This window comes from Mus musculus, chromosome 14 (assembly GCF_000001635.26).
Source record: "Mus musculus strain C57BL/6J chromosome 14, GRCm38.p6 C57BL/6J".
Lineage (NCBI taxonomy): Eukaryota > Metazoa > Chordata > Mammalia > Rodentia > Muridae > Mus > Mus musculus.
In genome coordinates this window covers 7,176,754-7,196,469 of record NC_000080.6, presented here as the reverse complement: position 1 = coordinate 7,196,469, position 19,716 = coordinate 7,176,754, and the positions used below count along the sequence as shown (strand labels likewise).

Here is a 19,716-nt window from a genome sequence, read left to right as displayed (position 1 = left end):
AGCTCTGCCTCAGGTTCCAGAGACACTGGAGGGACAGCCTTGGCCTTCAGGTGGCAGCCATTCCAGGCCCTCTGCCAGCTAATGCAGTCTTCCACAGAGGCCTGTCATTTCAAAAATAGAAGCTTGGGTATTCCAAAGATTGGAATGCCACACTACAGTCATGATGAATTGGTTACATGAGAACATACAAGTTAACAAATGTCTTTATGACTGTTTTACTTATTTGAAAATGAGAAATTAGATCATCTGAGGAGTGGTTGCTAAGAGTAAAATCACTGATTAAAATGAGTGATAGGACTGTACAGAGCATGGGCTTAATTTTCTGGGTCCAGTGCAAATAGCTGGGAGAGTTAAAAACAAAACCAATAGAAACAACATGAATACTAACAAAAACAATTGTTTAAAAACCTTCTGAGTGCTGGGATTAGAGCCATGTAACAACTCTACCCTACTTTTTAATGTATTAATAATAAACAAACAAACAAACAAACAGACATCCCTATTCTAGTTCTAGCAGTTGCCTCAGAGAGAGCTGTGTGACACTGCATGCTGCTTCCTTTCCCCAGATAGCTCAGGTCTTCTGTCCTATACCAGGTCAGCTGGACCTAAGACAGTGTGGTTGACCTTGTTGGTGCCATGGCATGATTCTGCAACAATCCTTTTCTTGGTAAAATTGATCCTGTATAGAGTGAGCCCCTTGTTGTTGGATCCAGGACCCGTTAGGCCAGCAAACACACAAGCTACCCTCAGTGAAAGAGAAAAGGAAAAATGACATTGAAAAAAATATGTGCCCTAATTGGAAGAAAAAGCCCTCAACTTTGAAGCTATCACCTATCTCCCCTTGATTTTTGAGCTCTGCATATTGATATTGTGTGGCTCAAGAAGGTAGTGAATTTCAGATGGTTTCCCAAAGAAGACATACATGATTTTTCACTCTTTATCTGTGAGGTTAGCGGGCATTATAGCACAGATTCAGCAGACCCAGCATAAGAACACAGAAGCCAGAGATGATAATGCCAAGGGATAGCATCCTGAACTTATAGACACATTAAAATTGAGGTTTCATCTCAACTCAGGCCATTGCACTCCCTGTCCTACCTCCTGAGTCTTATGTTTGCTGTGAGTACAGTATCACGGTAAAACTAGCAACATCCTTATTGCTCAACTTCTCAATTCTGGAAGACAGATATTGGAGAAGTTATTGCAATGAGGCTACAATGTAGTAATGTAAAGTCCGGGATGACCTTTGCTCTCTGATGCCCACTTAAACTGTCTGGTTGTATTTGAGAACAGGACCATGTGCAAGATAATGTTTTGAAGATGGGACAGCAAGTTTACCATTTATATTTGCCCTGGAGTTGATCCCCTATGTTTCAAAGAAAAGGGAGTTTTCCTTGTAAAAGATAGGATTGTAAACAAGAGATTTTGTGAAACCCATGGATATATATATATATGTAAAAAATGCACACTATCAAGGAATGCACAGTTAGAAAATATTATCCAGGTTTTATACAATTAAACATATAGAAAAAAGATATTTGCCTCTGTGAGACAGGAAAACCCTGGGAAATTGGAGTGTATGTCACATGAATTGTCTCAGATGGCATATTTATTTTTGTGAAACATCTACTACATCCACAGTCCCCAGAGATTTGGGTATTAACAAAATCTCTTAAGCATGTCAGAGTCCTAACCAACGTTCTCCCTCAAAAGCACATGACATCTAATGAAGCAGTAGAATTCTCCAGCTTTGGAAGGAGAGGTTGCCAAAGGGGATCCCACGGGTCCATGAGAGGCTCCAGGAGAGGCACCCCAGAAAAGGACCAAGCTGGGCAGAACTAGTTAGCAGGTAGATCATGGCAGTTGCTAATGACATCATCAGTAATGCCTTCCTTGGAGAATCTCTTGTATCTAGGATAGAACTAGAATCCTCTGTGTTGTCACCTGTGTTGTGGTGACAGGAACTGCCTGTGGTTCATCCCTTCTGTTTGCTCTGGGTTCACCAGCAGGAATGTTTTCCAGGCTGCTCAGGCTATGTCTGAAAGGGAATGGCGATGAAGGAGAGACCAGACCAAAAAAGAAGGAAGAGGGAATCCTTTCTCATGAAAAAGGAAGAAGGAAATTGTTCTGGAGAAGGCACAGTGAGTCCTGGGCAAGGTTGGGGAAATTCCTGGTAGAGGTAGGCTTGAGCTGGGCCTTCCAGGATTAGGTCTTACAAGCTGAAGCCTTGGACTTTGTCAATGTCAGACAAAGAGTCAAAAATTTCTGATCATTAGTTTAACAGAGCCAGGAATTGACAAACCTGCAGCTACTTTTCTGGGAGCTATTTAATTTCATTTTGAGTGGCAAAGAATGCCAGGAGTGGGCACTATGAGAATAACAGTGCATCCTTTCATGGAAGGGAGTTGAAGCACTTCATCTTCCAGATTACTGTAGGTAACTTGAGTCTCTGATGAAAAGAACAGAGAAGGATGCTCCCCTGGCCATGTCATGTGGTGAGGTCTCAGACACTTTGGATTTGAAGACACATGATTAATTAGGGCTTGATAGTGCTAAGCACTATGAACTCCAGGATTTCCCTGCATCACATCTGGTATGACCTACAATGTTCCCCATATCTTTATGTTTGAGGCAGCTTATAGATTTCAGGGCAAGGGGGCCTGTAACAGGGAGTGTGGCATATGTCTGACAATGGTGGTTAGGAAGAGGAACATAGCTTAGCAAACCAGCTAGAAGATAGCTTTGCTGCTCTTTTAGGTATTCACCCCGTCTTTACCTTTTCTCTCCATCAATCTTCTTCTTGGGACTCTGAATGGTCTCCCCTGCCCCTGGGCCATCAAGTATGCAAATTCATTTGTGTTTATCTATCTGCAGGGTCTGCTAGAAATACTTCAACCCAAAATTCCAACATCACAAATCAGATATCAAATATAAATAAAGTAGAAGAATTGAAATTGCATATAAGGAAGATCAGCAATGAGAGGAAGGAAATGTGTGAAATCCTGAATGTTTACATGTATGAGGATTTAAACTACAGGTAGGAATTATGACCAGTACCCTATTGACTGTATTCTGCCATCTGTTAACCCAATTTCCTTCCATGAATGGAGTGTGTCATCTCTCATCATTCAATTAGGTAGCCCTGACAGGTGTTTAATTGTTGGATAAACAAGGTGCTGTGTGTTTATTATCATCTTCTTTTGTACTTGACCTTGGGGTGCTTGCAATCTGATTGTTGCTCTAAACAGCTGGACGGACCTGCTCACACTTACTGTCTCTCAGTGTGTGAATGCAATGCCTGCAGGCTATCACGGCTTTACTCTGATATTGTTTATAATATTCTGAGAGATGGCACCTCACAGGATTTATTTGGCATTCTAATTGTGTCTGTGTGTGTGAATGTAGATGTGTGTGTGTTTTGTTCAGGACTGGGGCTCTGGGACCTTTGATGGGGTCTGGGGATTTGTGTGAAGCACAGTTTGCAGGTCCTGATAGTGTTGAGTCCATAGAGGTCCAAAGTGATCACCAGGGAAGTTTGCTCCTGGTGTTTCCTTGGTGTCACACAGGAATGTACTGGGGGAGGAGGTGTGATAAAGCCTTTCTCCTCTAAATACTAGTTGTGTCCTCTGGGAATTCAAAAAACAACAGGAACCAAGGAATGATAATCCCTGCCTGAAAAACAAGAGGAAAGTCATTACAGATATCTACTGGACCCTTGCCTGTGGCACAGTGTAGTGGAAAATTGTAATAGAAGTAGTCTATTCCTTCATGCTTGTCCGGGAAGCCCTTGAAGGTCAGCTAGCTCCATTTGGTCCCCTGGTTCTGCTGTCCTCTACCCAGGATAGTAAGTTTAATTAGCACCAAGGGGACCCAGTGTGAATGAGCCAGGATGTGGCATGCACTCGGCTTGGTAGTCCATGACATAACCTGTTGGCACATGATTATTGAATCCTTAATTCAGCAGATTATTTGCTTCTTGGGTCATGCCCTAACACAGGATGAACACTGAATTCAACATAATTAAATCACAACATGAGAAGACAATGTTGGATATGAATAAAATGACCCAGTCCATAATTGGTTCCATGCAGTACTCCATGGAACTGATAGAAGATAACTATTCCTACAGGTGAGTCAGTGACACAACTGATCCCCAGAACTAGGCAAGGAATTCTTCTATCCTTTTAGGACTTTGAACAAAAGCAAGGGCTCTGGTTCTATGCTATCTGTTTTTTATCCAGGAACCCTGCCTTGAGGCAAGGATCTTGGATTTGTACCTCTTGGACACAGTCGTCCTAAGTGTGAAGAGTGTCCAAGACCCTCCAATCTTTATTCTTCCAAATTCAAGATCCTGTACATTGAAAACTTTTCCATCATGCTGGGAATATCCAGACACCCTGAACCTCTATGTTTCTGACCACAGATTAAAAGATATAGGATTCCCGACAAAAATGAAAAGAGTATACACCTTTTGGGTCTTCTACAACTCTCAGAGGGGATAAGCCCTCTCCCTGCTGAAGGTTTTATGGTACCACAGACCTATAATCAACCATGAGGAACATTTCCTCTTCTGTGATGTATAGGGAAAACTCTTGGTGACAGGGTTTTCAGAAGGTTGTGGAATCCTCTGGAATATGGGTGGTATCTTGGTTTGACTTGTCTTTGTTTGGTTCTGCTATGTATATTGTGGACTCTTCTCGGGCTTTCTGGGGATCAGGGCCCTTGCAGGGATCATGGGACTTGTAGGAGTGGCAAGCCAATGGAATCTGGCTGGGAATCACCAATTTTTCTTTGTGGATCAGCATTAAGGAGGACCACCTCCTCCGTGAGTGCACTCAACTCAACGAAAAAGTAAGGATATTACTGAATGAGAACAGAAAGCTGCTGGTGGAGCAGGCTGGAACGCAAGTGTCCCATGGGGAAGAAAAGAGGTTCTGTGAGGAGGCCAGCAAGAACATCTGTGCCTCAAGTGCAAAGGAACAGCAGGTAGGATGATGTGTATCAGAGGCAGATTGCCCTCATGTCTAAACATAAACATAGACAAACATAGTCACAGTCCACCAACTTCTCCAGGCACTCACCTATGTCTCCTCCAAGTGTTTGTTTATGTGATCATCTACAGGACTCTCTGTGGAGGTAGCCTGGTTCAAGAAACTGCATGTTTGGCATGCAAATGTTCCTGCTCTGCTAGAATCACTAAGGGGGATAGGTTGTTTACACATCACAACTCTACATGCCTTAAGTTTGAAGGGTGCTGTGTTGGAGCCCTTGTTGAGAATAGCAAGAGCTTTGAAGGAAGAAGTAAAGGCCTGTAGCTCATTTGCTTTACAGGGATCTTGTGAGATTCTAGGTAGGAAATAGTTTGCAGGGATGACACCTAGTGTAATTGACAAATAAGTGGATTTCATTGCTGTCTTTTGGCGGCTTTTCTATTCCCCCTTTTCCCCCTCTATCTCAAAATGGTCTCTTCAGGCTTCATATATCTTGGTTCACATTTACAGAGCCTGAGTAGCAGCTTGTCAGTCCTATTTTCTTTCAGTGTTGTTGGAGTGGTCTTTCCCGGCCTGAGAGTCTGGAGTTGGCTGGATGACCAGAGATGACAGAAAGGCTTCTCACAGGCTCAGGTTTGGTGTGAGATCTGAGGCGTCATGAAAAAATTTCTTAATATATGCCCCCAATTCTGACCAAGAAGAGTGTTCTCTAGTGCTTTTGGTTAGATGTTTTTTTTCCACCGCCTGTGACAGGGATTCTCTGTGCAGCCCTGGCTGTCCTGGAACTCACTCTGTAGTTCAGGCTGGCCTCAAACTCATAAATCTGCCTGCCTCTGCCTCCCAAGTGCTGGGATTAAAGGAGTGTGCCACTATGACCGGCAACTCTAGTGGCTTTTATTCCTATAAATAATCACAGAGTCATTGGGTCTCCCTTGAAACAACTCCTCTGCATAGTCTGAATTATCTTGGTCCTGAACCATAACAGATACCTCATTGTTTTCTACTCAGTTTTGATTTTATGTGAATAAGTCTGTGTGTGCTTGAGTGTGTGTGTCTGTGTGTTTCTTTTTGTGTATGCATGGCTTTTCCGACCTGTGTCTCTCTCAGTATGTTGGGAGGCCAGTCAATGTCATCTGAATTGTCCAGTCATTCTCTATATTACTTCTTTGAGCCTTGGTCTCTCAATAAATGTGACATTTACTGTTCTGTTCTGTACAGTAGTCTTTGCATCTTCTGTCCACTATCAGGTAGCACCCCTCTCTTATTTATTTTAACAAATTGATAAACAACACAGCTATTTTAAAAATAAGTGTTAGATTTCTTCACTTTCCCTGCATAGAGTTATCTCCCTGGGCAACTTGGTTTTGTCTTATTGGCTCCACCATGAACATGCACAGAATCCTACCCTGCATAACTCTGCTAACATTGTTTTTGCTAACTATATAGTGGGCATGGCTTTGTTTCAGGTTAGATTCCCCCTCATAGTTGGCACAGTGCTGCATTTTATAAAGGTCACAGCACATCATTCAACCAGCTTTCTTCTGACTGATATTGAGGAAGATTTAATATCACATGAATTGTAATAGGTGGAAAAGTTCCTGGGTAGTGACCAAAAGTCACTGTCTTCCTCTGATGCTACCAAGGAACCAACATGGGGCTTGCTGTGGGCTTTTCTTAGGAATCTCTTTCTTGGGAATTTGGTATTGTGTTGTCCAGGTTATCTGTGCAGAGCTTGTAACTTCCTTGTAGGACCAGAAAGTATCTGCATGAAAAAAGTTTCTGAAGAGGAGTTAATTACAGATGAGGGCCGCAAAGACTGCCTGAGTCTAAGAACCTTACACACGTACACATCAGAGGTCCTAGTAGGTGCTCATGCAACAGGAAATGTGCTGGGCAACAGTAATATTTTCATTGATTTGTGTTTGTGTGTCTCTGTGTGTGTATTGTGTCCTGTTTATGTTTGTGTTTCTTTTGTATGGTGTGTGTGTTTGTCTGTGTGTGTTTTGACCACCTTTGCCTGAGCTTGTTTATACTAAGGTTGTGTGTTTGCTTAATATAAGGTAATTTTGTGTTTGTGATATGGGTGCTTTTATATACAAATGTGTTTGTGTGTGTTCGTGTGTGTTTGATTGTGCATAAATACAGCTGTGTGTGTCTCTAGAGGCCAAATTTAATGACAAATGCACTCTGAGGTTTTAGTTTGAACCTATGAAATATCAAATACAGCAGTCCAATTATTCTGCATGCTCACCTAACTGCAAAGAAAAAAAGGACACAAATATTGTTGTAGGGTCAGATTTTTAATAACTCGAGACAAAACAATTGATTCTCATTGAAATTTTTAGGGGAAATGTAAGAGTTATGGTATATGGAGGTAAGGAGGACATTGCTGTATAAAATCCATGTGTTTATGTCCCTTTTCTGCTCTTGGTGAATTGTGAAGGACCACTGGGAGGTCAGGTGGCTCACTGTGTCTTTTAAGCATTCCAGGTTGTTTTCCTCATTGCCTGCCACCATTGCATTTCCTGCTACCTCTGCTCAGTAAAGCTTTCCCTTGTAGTTTGTCTTGGATTTTACTCATTGAGAGATTGAGTTGCTTGGAGCTGAACTTGCACCCAGGAGAATTCCCATAGCTGTGGAGCAAACCAGGCCTTGTACAGGAGCCCATTGAGGGTCTTGATAATCTAAAGTACTCACAATATCTTATCTGTGTAGCATTTAGCATGACTGTTCTTCAACATCATTTTCTCAGAGTTAAAATCAGCCTTAGTGGGGGTTGGGAGAAATGAGGACCTTCAGACAGTTCTGGTAGTATAAAATTGCTTATGTCTGTTAGAGGCCATGTTCAGAAAGTGGAAAAGAAGTCCACTTTGACCCAGTGCTTCCAGAACAAGGAGGAGTTATCCACAGAGTTTAGGGCGTTCAGGGTTGTAGTGGTCCTCAGAGCAGCCCTGAAGGAGAAGCTATCCTGATGTGCATCTGCTGAAGGATGAAAAGGCCCTATGTGGTGCAGCCCTTCCATGAACTCAGTGTGTGATAATCCATGCAAGCTTTTGTCCTTCAAATTGTCAGCCTTATCCTACTCAAAATAGCTCTGACACAGTCACATTCTAGGGAGAAAAATATTCCTTTGCATCCTGGTTATAGACAGTTCCTATTACTCTGGGCTCATACCTTTAGAAACCAAGTCAGTCAGGTGATGGAAAAGGGAGATCCTATTGGAAGAAACTGTTTACTTTGGGACAAGTCTGAAACAATGAGCAACAACAAGAGACTGGTCCATCACCAACATGTGACCCTAGGCTAGGAAACAAACCTATTCTACACAGCCTTGGGAACTTGCTGAGCCAGATTGGATAATAGGACAAGAACCCTGAATCCCAGACTGGTATATGAGTGGAAAGCATATCACTGATTGAGCTGCCTATATGCTATGCCCACTAAGTATCTTTCCCATTCAAGATTTGTTTTTATGCCTCCAAAGTGTCCTGGGAGATTTTTATATTAGTATTAACCGGGAAACTAAACAGGTCACTGCAGTACAATATGCTTGTATTGCATAAATACAAATATTATGTGCGTTTGAGGGTGTAACCTACAATAGTCACAGGGGTGTTTTTCTGTTTCTTCATGACCATCACTTTTAAGGTTCAGTGCAAGGCCTTTTGAATATTTTTATTTAGCAAAGTTTTGCAGATACTGCGACCTATGAAGTACCCATGGGTTTTGTGTTGTATGGTGTCTCTGGTTATTTGCAGATAGAGGGATTGACAAGAGGAACCCTGTGAGGTTCCTGCACTGGAACAATAATCATAGCCTTCACTTCAGTTCAGGGCACGCTCGCACCTCATAAGGAATCCACATGGTTTCTAGGTTGCTTGCATCTCTCTTGAACTCATATTCAGACATTGCTACAATGTTATTGCTAAGTAAAATATACCTGCACAACTGGGGAAATGTGGTGTTTTTTAGAACTCCAGTATAATGTGTAGCTGACAGTTCCGATTCTAGCAGTCTTTAAAAGGTGAGAAACATTTCCAAGCTCAGGTGTTCTATGACACTTGGGATGCACGGTATGATCTCAGCTGAAAGGTATGTTGGATTCACCAGCTGAATAGAGCTCTTCTGGGAAGGACAGCTGAATTGACAAATGCTTACCAGGCCTTTTCTTTTCTAGCTTCCCTAAGTGTGAAACAGTCTAACAGAAACTGGAAAATGGCACAGACCAGGACATGATCTCCCTCAAAGAGAAGTGCTGGAGGAAGAGCACTGCGTGTGCACAGGAAATACACCACTGTTGCCTCTCATCCCTAATAACCATGGCTGTAATGGGCTGCATGCTCCTCCTTTATTTTGGTTTCTTGGGTATGAACAGGCCTTAATTTCATCTAGCCTCTGGCCCAGGAAGAGTGCACATTTAAAGGGACTTAGAGAAATGCTGAGACACATCAAGAGCTGCTGGGCATCCTGGAAGAATCTGAGAGTTTAAATTTATCTTTTCGTGATGGGTCATCATCAATAATTACATGGAGATCAGTCAACAAAATTGTAAAAACTTGGATCCAAGTTTACAACATGTGTTCTGCTTTGACTTGGGAGGCCATATCCTTCAGACCCACACTCCAAAAGGAGAGTGTTGCTTAAATTTCTCCTGCAAAGATTGTTACCTCCAGGAACTGCTTTTCTGCTAAGTTGCCAAGGACAGCCACAGGCTGTAAGGCTGTGCTACAAAATGAGCAGACTAAGAATTTTGCTTTGCACAATTTTTGTGCTTTGATTTTGGTTTGAGTTATGATTAGTTTAGTTACTTGGTTTTTCTTGTTTTCATTTGAAGTTTTGTTATTTATTGGTTGTTTATTTGTTCTTGTAATTAATTTGATATTTTGGTAAGGCTAAACAGAGTACACACTGACTGTCAGCTTTCAGTTACAATTGAGTACATTGTATTTATTCTTAGGACTAACACAATGATCTCCAACTCTTTACTCTTAAGATCCTTGTTATTTCACTTGTGATCATGAAATCCCACAGATATCAGACCCAGATGGATCTCTGCATTCTTCATGGGACCTGGGCTCCATAGTTTCTTCACAGCCAGACTGAACTACAAAGTCCATCATACATTCAGTGTGGAGAGTGTGTCTAACTCTCTGGATAGGAACTTAATGTTGGAAAACTTACCCATGCTGCATCCTTGTTGTCAAATATTTAGCTACTGTGAAAATACTGTGGATGATGGTGTTGAACGCATTAATGGCAAATACATCAGTATTTCTGTAATAGCTCTCATTAAATCAAAGCATAGTCTAAGGGAATAAAAAGCTGTCAGAAAACACAGCAGTGTATGCTTCTGCGTTCCCTCAAATATACAATCACTGGAAACTGCAAGTAGAGATAATAAATTCCACAATCTTTTTGGGGACAGGGTTCTCTGTGGGTCCTTCAAAGTTTATTTTATTACTTTATGATTCACCTGTGTCTGCCAAAAGACATCATTCAAAAACGATGAAGATTGTAACTAGTTATCATCCTATAAAGTCCTAACAAATGCCTTTTTTGTTTGATATTTTCTTTACTTACATTTCAAATGTTAAATCCTTTCCTAGTTTCCCCTCTGAAGATCCCCTTTTTCCTACCCCCAACCCCTGCTTCCCAACCCACCTACTCCCTCTTCCTAGCCCTGGCATTCCCCTTTACTGGGGCACAGAACCTTCACAGGACCAAGGATCTCCTCCCGGTGATGACCAACCAGGCCTTCCTCTACTACATATTTAGCTAGATCCATGAGTTTCACCATGTGTTTTCTTTGGCTGGTGGTTTAGTCCCAGGGATCTCTGGAGGTACTGGTTAGTTCATATTGTTGTTCCTCCTATGGGGCTGCAAACCCTTCAGCTCCATAGTTCCTTTCTCTAGCTCCTTCACTGGGGACCCTGTGCTCTGACCAATAGATGGCTGTGAACATCTACTGCTGTATTGGTCAGGCAGTGGCAGAGCCTCTCAGTAGACAGATATATCAGGCTCCTGTCAGCAATTTCTTGTTGGCATCAGTTGTAGTGTCTGGTTTTTGTGGTTGTTTATGGGATGGATCCCCAGGTGAAGTCTCTGGATGGATATGAGATGTCCTCCTGCCTCAGCACAAATTTGAACACAAATTTGTACACATGCATCCACACACAGGTATACAGGCACACCAAACAGGCGCTGACACTGTAACCTAAGTACATTATGAATCCCTTTGACCTTTTCTGGCCTATGCATCTTTTATCTGTCTTTAAACACAGACAACATACCTGACATACCACTTTGTAACCTGTAGTCTCCCCTCCACCAACCTGAAACCTGCTTGCTCAGGGGTGGAGCTTCCCGCTCAATCATTCTGCCATGCCCACTGCTGGAACCTGCTGCTTTGCTGTTCAGAGCCCTGCACATTGTCACTCTGCTATTGCAACCCAAGATTAATTGGCAGGAATAGGGGCTCCCTTCCCCTGCTTTATAATTGCGTGTGGAACAGTAAAATTGAGCTTTGATCAGAATGACTGTCTTAGCTACATTTCTTTATCTCGCCACCTAGCCCCTCTTCTCTTCCAGGTTTCCAAAATGCCTTTCCAGGCTAACCCATGTTGTGATCTGCTGGCTAGACACAACAGTAACCTCATGTACTAAAGAGAAGTTCTTTAAGTCAGACGTGATGGAACATTACTGATATCCCAAGACTCAGGAAAGGTGTGAAAATTACAACTCCAGGGCCACCATGAGCTACATCATGCTATCTCCAAAACAAAACAAAACAAAACAAAAAAAAAACAAAACAAAACAAAAGTTTGTTTTATAAGCATTTGTTCAGTTGGTAGAGTACTTCCCTAGCATGAACTCAGGGGGATGGAGACAGGTAAGTCAATGTCTTCAGCTTCATAACAAGTTTGGGACTAGTATGGCTACAGGGAAATGGGTAGGTGTGAGATCAACAATACAGTGTGTGTGTGTTCTCAGAGAGAGGGAGAGAGAGAGAGAGAGAGAGAGAGAGAGAGAGAGAGAGAGAGAGTTTATTGTTAAGACACTTAGATGTGACTTTGACAACTTCTCTCTTGAGCAGTCCATGGGCACTGTGGAGGTCTGAATGCAAATAGCCCCCATACATTTGGGAAGGATTAAGAGGTGTAGCCTAATGGAGGAGTTTCAAAAGCCCATAACATTCCCTGTCTCCTGCCTGTGGATCAGTTGTAAACTCTCAGCTACCACTCCATTATGATGCCTGTCTGCTGCCATGCTCCCCACCATAAGAGTCATGGACTAGCCCTCTGCACCCAGGAGCCCCAGTAGACGCCTTCTTCTATACGTTGCCTTGGTCATGCTTTCTCTCCATAGTAGTAGCAAATAACCAAGAAGGCCCCATGATGTGTACAACTACTACCCCCCCATCCCCCCACACAGTCGTTCTCAGTAAACTCCATTTATGTTTCGTACAGACTTGTACTGAATTTCTCTTTTGTGGTGTAAGTTAAGAGTCTCATTTTTCAGTGAGTAGAAGTCCCCCTAAGGGACAGTTGCCAATGTTGAGCTGTGTCTTCCATTTCCACTGCCATTACTATGCAGCCCAGGACTGCTTGGGGACCTTTCCTGAAGTGCCTTCCCCAGCCCTTAAGTTTCAAAGGCCCTCTCTAGTCTCCTGGATTCCTGCCTCCCTGGTAGATGTCATGCTGGCTACTGAGTCACCTACAGCTGCCTTCAGGTTCCTTCTGTGATTATTCTCCAGAGTTGATTCCAAGAGATTAATCACAGAATTATTGTTTCCGAGAGCACCTGGGTTGATTCTTGGCAACTGCCTGTCTTGGCTTTGGAGCTCTAAGCTGGAATCTGAAGTGACTGGGTCCTATCACTGTATAGAGGGGCTCTGCTAGAAGTATTCTCAGGGGATCATAAGAGCTAGCTTTCCCATGCTGCCCCTGGCGTTTCCCCTGCACATTTGGAGGGAACCTCATGTTTTCTATTTCTTTAAAAGAAAACATATTTATTTTCAAGTTTATTTTAGGTGTATGAGCATTTTGCCCACAGTATATGTCTTTGCACCATGAATTTGCTGTATGCGTAGAGGCCAGAAGAGGGTGTCAGATCCTCTGAAATTGGAGTTGCAGATGAATGTTAGCCATTGTGTGAGTGCTAGGAACCCAACTTGGGTCCCCTGGAAGACAGCCAGTGCTCTTAACCTATAGCTGACTCTCCTGCACTGAACGTGCCATTTCTTGAACTACAACTAAATCTGTCACAATTTATATTTATTTTAGACTCAATTGTTTCATCCTCTCTCTGTGGAAAGCAGACCTCATGTTGGTTTGTTCTTTTCTCTGCATCGTTAACAACCTCACCCAGCAGTCATGGAATACTTTTTCATAGTTTTCTATACTGATCTCTTTGTTAGAGGAATCATTTGTAATTATTAATCATTTTCTTCTCTTATAAGCAACAACAACTGTGCGGAGAAAAAAAATACATGATCTTACCATACTTTAGCCAAAAGGAAGGAAAAAATACATGCAATTATGGAATCCTGTTGCACATTAATAACCAGTAGCCATGTTGAGACATAACCTACCAATTCAAAAATTCTTATTTTATCATATGCACACTTTTTACACATTGGGCTTTAGGGAGATAAAATATTTAACAGTTTTTTATTTTTAATAATAACAATTTTTTTTACTATTTTTAATGTGTGTGTGTTAGCAGAAGAACATGCTATCCTGTACATGTGGGGGTCAGGGGACAACTTTGTAGCCTTAGTTCTCTCCTTCCACATTTATGTGCATTTAGTGATCTATTTAACTGACATCATTAGGCTTGTGTGGCCCATGCCTTTACCCACTGAGCCATCTCACCACCCCTATATTGTGCTTTAAAAAAAATCTGTCTTTCATTTTAAAATGACATTTAGTTTTTTTTTTCTCTTGATAATTAGGTGAGATGAGGACAACAAAAAAATAAGGTCATTTGTAGAATTTACACCTTGAGTTATGAGCTGGAAGTAACAGTGCATGTGGGATGGGCATGGCTACACGCCTGCAATCTCAGCACCTGTGAAGAAAGAAGAAAAAAGGAAAAGCTCCATTGTACTCTATGAAGCACCATAGGAATGATACTCGCCCACACACCTAAAGCATAGCTGTTCCTTCATTGCGAGCTCCACAGGGGCTTCATAAAGTGGGACTGAGACCAGAGTTCTCCTTCCTTGCGTCAGATGTATTATCAATACTGAAATGCAATCTACTTGTGAGCCTCCCTCAAGGGCAGTCCTCACTTTAGAGTCTTTATCAGTTTATTTCTGTGGGAAAGTGTTCGTCTCCAACACGTTCCACTGAAGTCTGGCTGGAAAGGTAGAAACTACTGTTTTTTGTTGTTTGAATGGGAGATACACATGCCTCTATTCTGGGGGACTGCCTTCACCGTGGTCTCCAGGGTCTGCCTTAGAGGGAAGAAATAGCCCACACTGATGAGCATGGAAAAAATGGACACTGGTTGCCTGGAGCATGAATGTCAAAACTTATCAAGTACAGAGTGCATTGTGACAGATTGTTCCTATATACTTATAGTCATGTATACATATCTAATCCACATGCTCGTTTGACAAGGTTTTTTTTGAAGGGTGTATGTTCTGGCCCTCTTAGTCTAGGTAAGGATTTATGACAGGTTCAAGTGACTCATTTGTGACAGTGATGCTATGCGACTTCTGAGACTTCAAAGTACAGTGTGAGTATATCTCTCTTTCTATCTCAGAATAAATCTTGGGACACCTGATTTTGGGTGTACAAAGTTCCATTCAATACTGGGAAGCCAGCATGCTAGAACAAGTGAGAGCCTGGCCTTGGAGCTGCAGATTCCTAAGAAGCCCTGCATGTACTCAGAGTCCTGAGTCTCAAAGCATTAAGGACTACAAACTAGTCAGACAAGAAAATCTGGTGGCTACTGGGAAAATCCAGAGCAAACCCTTTTGGGTAGACACCTCCAGGATGCAAGCTTTATTCCCTACCCTCACCCCTGCAAAAAGGCAAACAACAACAAAAACCAAACCAAACAACCAAAAACAAAACAAAACAAAAACCCTCCAAACTAAAGCAAACAAGGTCACTGAGGAGAACTGCCAGGCAAAACACTACTAAGCATGCAAGAAAGCAAGCTGACACAAATGGGGCTCATATGTGCACAAATGGGAGAATTTATTCAGGCAACTATAAGTAAAAGAAATATTTCTAAATAAAAGTGCTTAAAATGGTTAATGAGATGCTAGGCTTGGTAACACATGCCTTTAGTTCTAGCATTTGGGAGGCAGGGGCAGGTGGATATCTGTGAATCTGAGGCCTAATCCTAACCCTAACCCTGTCAACAAGTGGCAGGGTAGCCAGGCCTATGTAGAAAGATCCTGTTGTACATACATGCCCACCCACCCATGCTCACACACAGGTTTAAAAGATAAATAAAAAACAAAGTATATTAAAAAAGACCTAACAGCTTTTTAAAAGAATGAGATGAAAGTTGTAGGGAGATTAACAAATGAGAAGACAGTGGTCATATTAAGAAATTAAGAAGCAGGCTAAAAAGAGACAGGAAGATTACTACAAGTTTGAAGCCAGTCCCATCTCTGTAGAGACTGGTAGGCCAATCACCAGAACTACATAGCTAAACCTTACCTCAAAAGGACAAGAAATCAGCACTGGCAACTGAACATTGTTGCAAACAAAATTAGGGAATTCGTAATATATCAGAGAAAATTACCCAAGACTAGCAAAACACACAACTACACAAACAAAACAAAACAAAACAAAACAAATCATCATCATCATCACCATTACCATCACCAGCAACAACAACAACAACAACAACAACACCAAAGAGGAGAACGGTGAAAGAAAGATCGAGATTTGGAGAATAGTATAAAATCTCTGTGTCAAATCTAGTTATAGAAACTCAAAATAGAGAAAATTGCATGGAACAGGAATGAAGATAAGTAACAGTTGAATTTAAAACATTTTCAGTCTTCTCTTGAGGGACATCTGGGTTGTTTCCAGCTTCTGGCTATTATAAATCAGGCTGCTATAAACATAGTGGAGCATGTGCCCTGGTTATATGTTGGGGTATGTTTTGGGTACATTTCTATTAGTGGTATAGCTGGGTCTTCAGGTAGATCTATTTACAAATTTCTGAGGAATCGCCAGATTGATTTCAGAAGTGTTTTGACCAGCTTTCAGTCCCACCAGCAATGGAGGAGTGCTCCTCTTTCTCCGTATCTTCGCCAGCATCTGCTGTCACCTGAGTTTTTGATCTTAGCCATTCTGACTGGTGTGAGGTAGAATCTCAGGGTTGTGTGGTTTGGCATTTCCCTGGTGACGAGGGATGTTGAACATTTCTTTAGGTGCTTCATGGTCATTCAGTATTCCTCAGTTGAGAATTCTCTGTTTAGCTCTGTACCCCATTTTTAATAGGGTTATTTGGTTCTCTGGAGTTCTTCTTGAGTTCTTTGTATAGACTGGATATTAGCCTTTGATAGCATATAGGATTGGTAAAGATCTTTTCCCAATCTGTTGGTTGCCATTGGGTTTCATTGACAGGGTTCTTTGTCATACAAAAGGTTTTGCAATTTTTTGAGGTCCCATTTGCCGGTTGTTGATATTAGTTATCTGGAGACACCAAACCCAGACACTATTGCTGATGCCAAGATGCACTTGCTGACAGGAGTCTGGTGTTGCTGTCCCCTGACCAATACAAATGCAGATACTCATAGGCAACCATCTAACTGAGCATGAGGATACCAGTGAAAGAGCTAGGGGAAGGACTGAAGGAGCTGAAGGGGGTTGCATCCCCATAGGAAGAGCAATATCAACTAACTGGACCACCCTGTGCTCCAAGAGACTAAACCATCAACCAAAGAGTATACATGGAGGGATCCATGGCTCCAGATACATATGTAGCAGAGGATGGCCTTGTTCGGCATTAGTGGGATGAGAGGCCCTTGGTCCTGTGTAGGTTTGATGACCCAGGGTTGGGGGATGCTAGAGGAAGGGTGGGACTGGGTGGGGGAGTGGGGGATCACCCTCATATAGGCAAAGATGAGGCAGTAGATAGAGGGTTGGGTGGGGGTGGTTGTGGACAGTTAAAGGGGGATATCATTTGAAATGTAAACAAATAAAGTGATTAATTAAAATCCACCCCCAAACCCAAAAAACATTTTCAGATTTAAAGAAGGATTTATATTTCAGGGTAAAAATGAATATCAATTTCATAAGAAGAAACAAACTATCCTAAAACTAAAATCCACTTAGATTCAAACCATTAATCCAAACACAAAATGAAAACTTGATGGACAGAAACATAGTGGACTGAGAGTAGACATCTCATTGCTGGCCCGAGGTGCGAAAAGGTTGTTATGAAGGGTTGGTGTTAATCACTTTCCATGTAGAATTCTGTAGACATTGAAATTTTGATTCAGGCATAGGAGAAAATAATAATACAAGACTCAGAGGCCTTCGGTGAAACAAATTGAAAAGCACATTCTCAGACACACACATACACACACAGACACACACATAAACACACAGAGACACACACGCAGACACACACACACACACAGACACACACACACACACACATAAACACACAGAGACACACACACACACAGATACACACACACAGACACACACACATATACACACACACACAGAGACACACACATACACAGACATACAGACACACACACACACACACACACACACACACACACACACACACACACCAGTGTCTAGAGGTCTGTGAAGCAATGCCCCTCCCTGCCTTGTTTGTCTCCCACAGCAGACTCTGTATCACTTCCCTCCTCTGTATGAGGGCAAAGCCTTAGGAGGTGGATGGTAATGTGGAACAGAGGACACACCCCACAATCTCCTAAAGTGTACTGTTCCCTGAGAAGGAAATAAGGTGAGGGGGAGGGGCGGTGGCAGCAAGGCTTTCCTAGAGCCCTTTAGTCTGATTAATACACACAATGAATGAAAACAGTCATGCTAAAAGTAGTGCTCTTAGGATGGTCTGGTAGTAGTGAGATCAAACCGTATTTTTAGGACATCCTTAAAACACAATGACTTGGAAGAGTTGAAAAACAGAACTAGTTATACTGTGCATTCAGGAGCAAAGAGAACACTTTTATTATACAGGACAGAATTTAATGTTATAAGACAATGGAGATGGTATTCTGTTTCTTGCTTTATGTTTTGAATTGTTTTATGTGAGTGTGTGCCTGCCTGTCTATCTGTGCACCATGTTCATGCAGGTACCTGAGGCCAGAAGAGGGTATTGGATCTTTTGGAACTGGTGTTACAGGTAGCTGTGAGCTGCCCAAGGTGGGTACTGGGCACTGAACGTGGGTCCTCAGGAAAACACTGAGTGTTCTTAGTCACTGAGCCATCTCTCTAGCCCCTCCACCTACAAGACACCAGTTCCATTTATACAGAATCTGCTATCATAACCAGACCCCTTCCTTAGGTGCTCATGCAAGTTAGGACTTCAACGGGAACTGGGGAGATACCAACATTTAGAACATAGAAACAGCTGTATATGTAGTCACATTAATGAAGCAATCTGGATTATAACCCTGGCTCTGGGAGTTACACAGGTCCCTGGGCAAGCTGCATTCTTCTTTTCCAGTTTTAATGTCTTTTCTTTCTTTCTTTCTTTCTTTCTTTCTTTCTTTCTTTCTTTCTTTCTTTCTTTCTTTCTTCCTTCCTTCCTTCCTTCCTTCCTTCCTTCCTTCCTTTCTTTCTTTCTTTCTATAAAAAAATAACATATATGTGTGTTTGAGACAGACAGAGAGAGAGAGAGAGAGAGAGAGAGAGAGAGAGAGAGAGAGAGGAAACACAACTTTTGGGAGTTGGGTTGCTCATTCTGCCAGATGGGTTTGGGAGTCTGAAAGGCAGGCTTGTCAGTGAGTGCCTTTACTCCTGAGTTACATCACCAGCCTCTGCTCTGGTTTTCCATGAATGGCACTGACCCCTGTGAGAACGAAGTGGGACGATGCAGGGGAAACATAACTCATAGGGTATCACAAGTCATTCTTTCAACAGACTTGAGAAACATGGAGTGTGCTGAGAACTGTACCAGAGCCAGGAAGATGGAAGATGTCAGGTATAATATTTGCTACCAGGAAGACGATATGTGAAAGCTGACTTCAAAAAAGTCTTCTCAGGCATTATGACTGGATGGTGTGTAGCCATTTAGTGTAGAGAGGGCAGTCAGGTTTTTGTTTTTCTTTTCTTTTCTTTCCTCTTCTTTTCTTTTCCTTCCTTCCTTCCTTCCTTCCTTCCTTCCTTCCTTTCTTTCTTTCTTTCTTTCTTTCTTTCTTTCTTTCTTTCTTTCTTTCTTTCTTTTTTACCATGCAGCAAAGTCGGGAATACTTTTATGAGAAAGGTAGCCCTTAGCGTGAATCATGAAAGATGAACAGGTGCTGTACAAGGCTGAGTAAGAGGAAGAATATTCCAGAACAGGGTGCAGCATAAACACAAGTGGCCTGAGGATAATCACCTGCATGGAAATCCTTGTTCCAAGGGGCTCCTAGTGAAGATACTTGGACTTCAAACTGTGACTTGGGTCATGGCAAGAGGGATGACATATAAGCAGCTTAGAGAGGACACAACCAATGAGGGGAACCGGGGGTGGGGTGGGGCTCGGTTGGTCAGGCACCTGAGGCCAAGCC

The 19,716-nt window shown here is 42.2% G+C and overlaps 1 protein-coding gene across 1 annotated transcript; it reads left to right on the top strand.

The window, feature by feature from the left end:
* The first annotated feature begins 1,944 nt into the window (after nucleotides 1-1,944).
* Nucleotides 1,945-9,283, top strand: Gm16434 (predicted gene 16434). The gene is made up of 5 exons (XM_011244823.1): nucleotides 1,945-2,141; nucleotides 2,875-3,037; nucleotides 3,998-4,129; nucleotides 4,803-4,986; nucleotides 9,169-9,283. The coding sequence occupies exons 1-5, from the start codon at nucleotides 2,012-2,014 to the stop codon at nucleotides 9,175-9,177; spliced, it is 618 nt and encodes a 205-aa protein (XP_011243125.1). The 5' UTR covers nucleotides 1,945-2,011; the 3' UTR covers nucleotides 9,178-9,283.
* The last annotated feature ends 10,433 nt before the right edge of the window (nucleotides 9,284-19,716 follow it).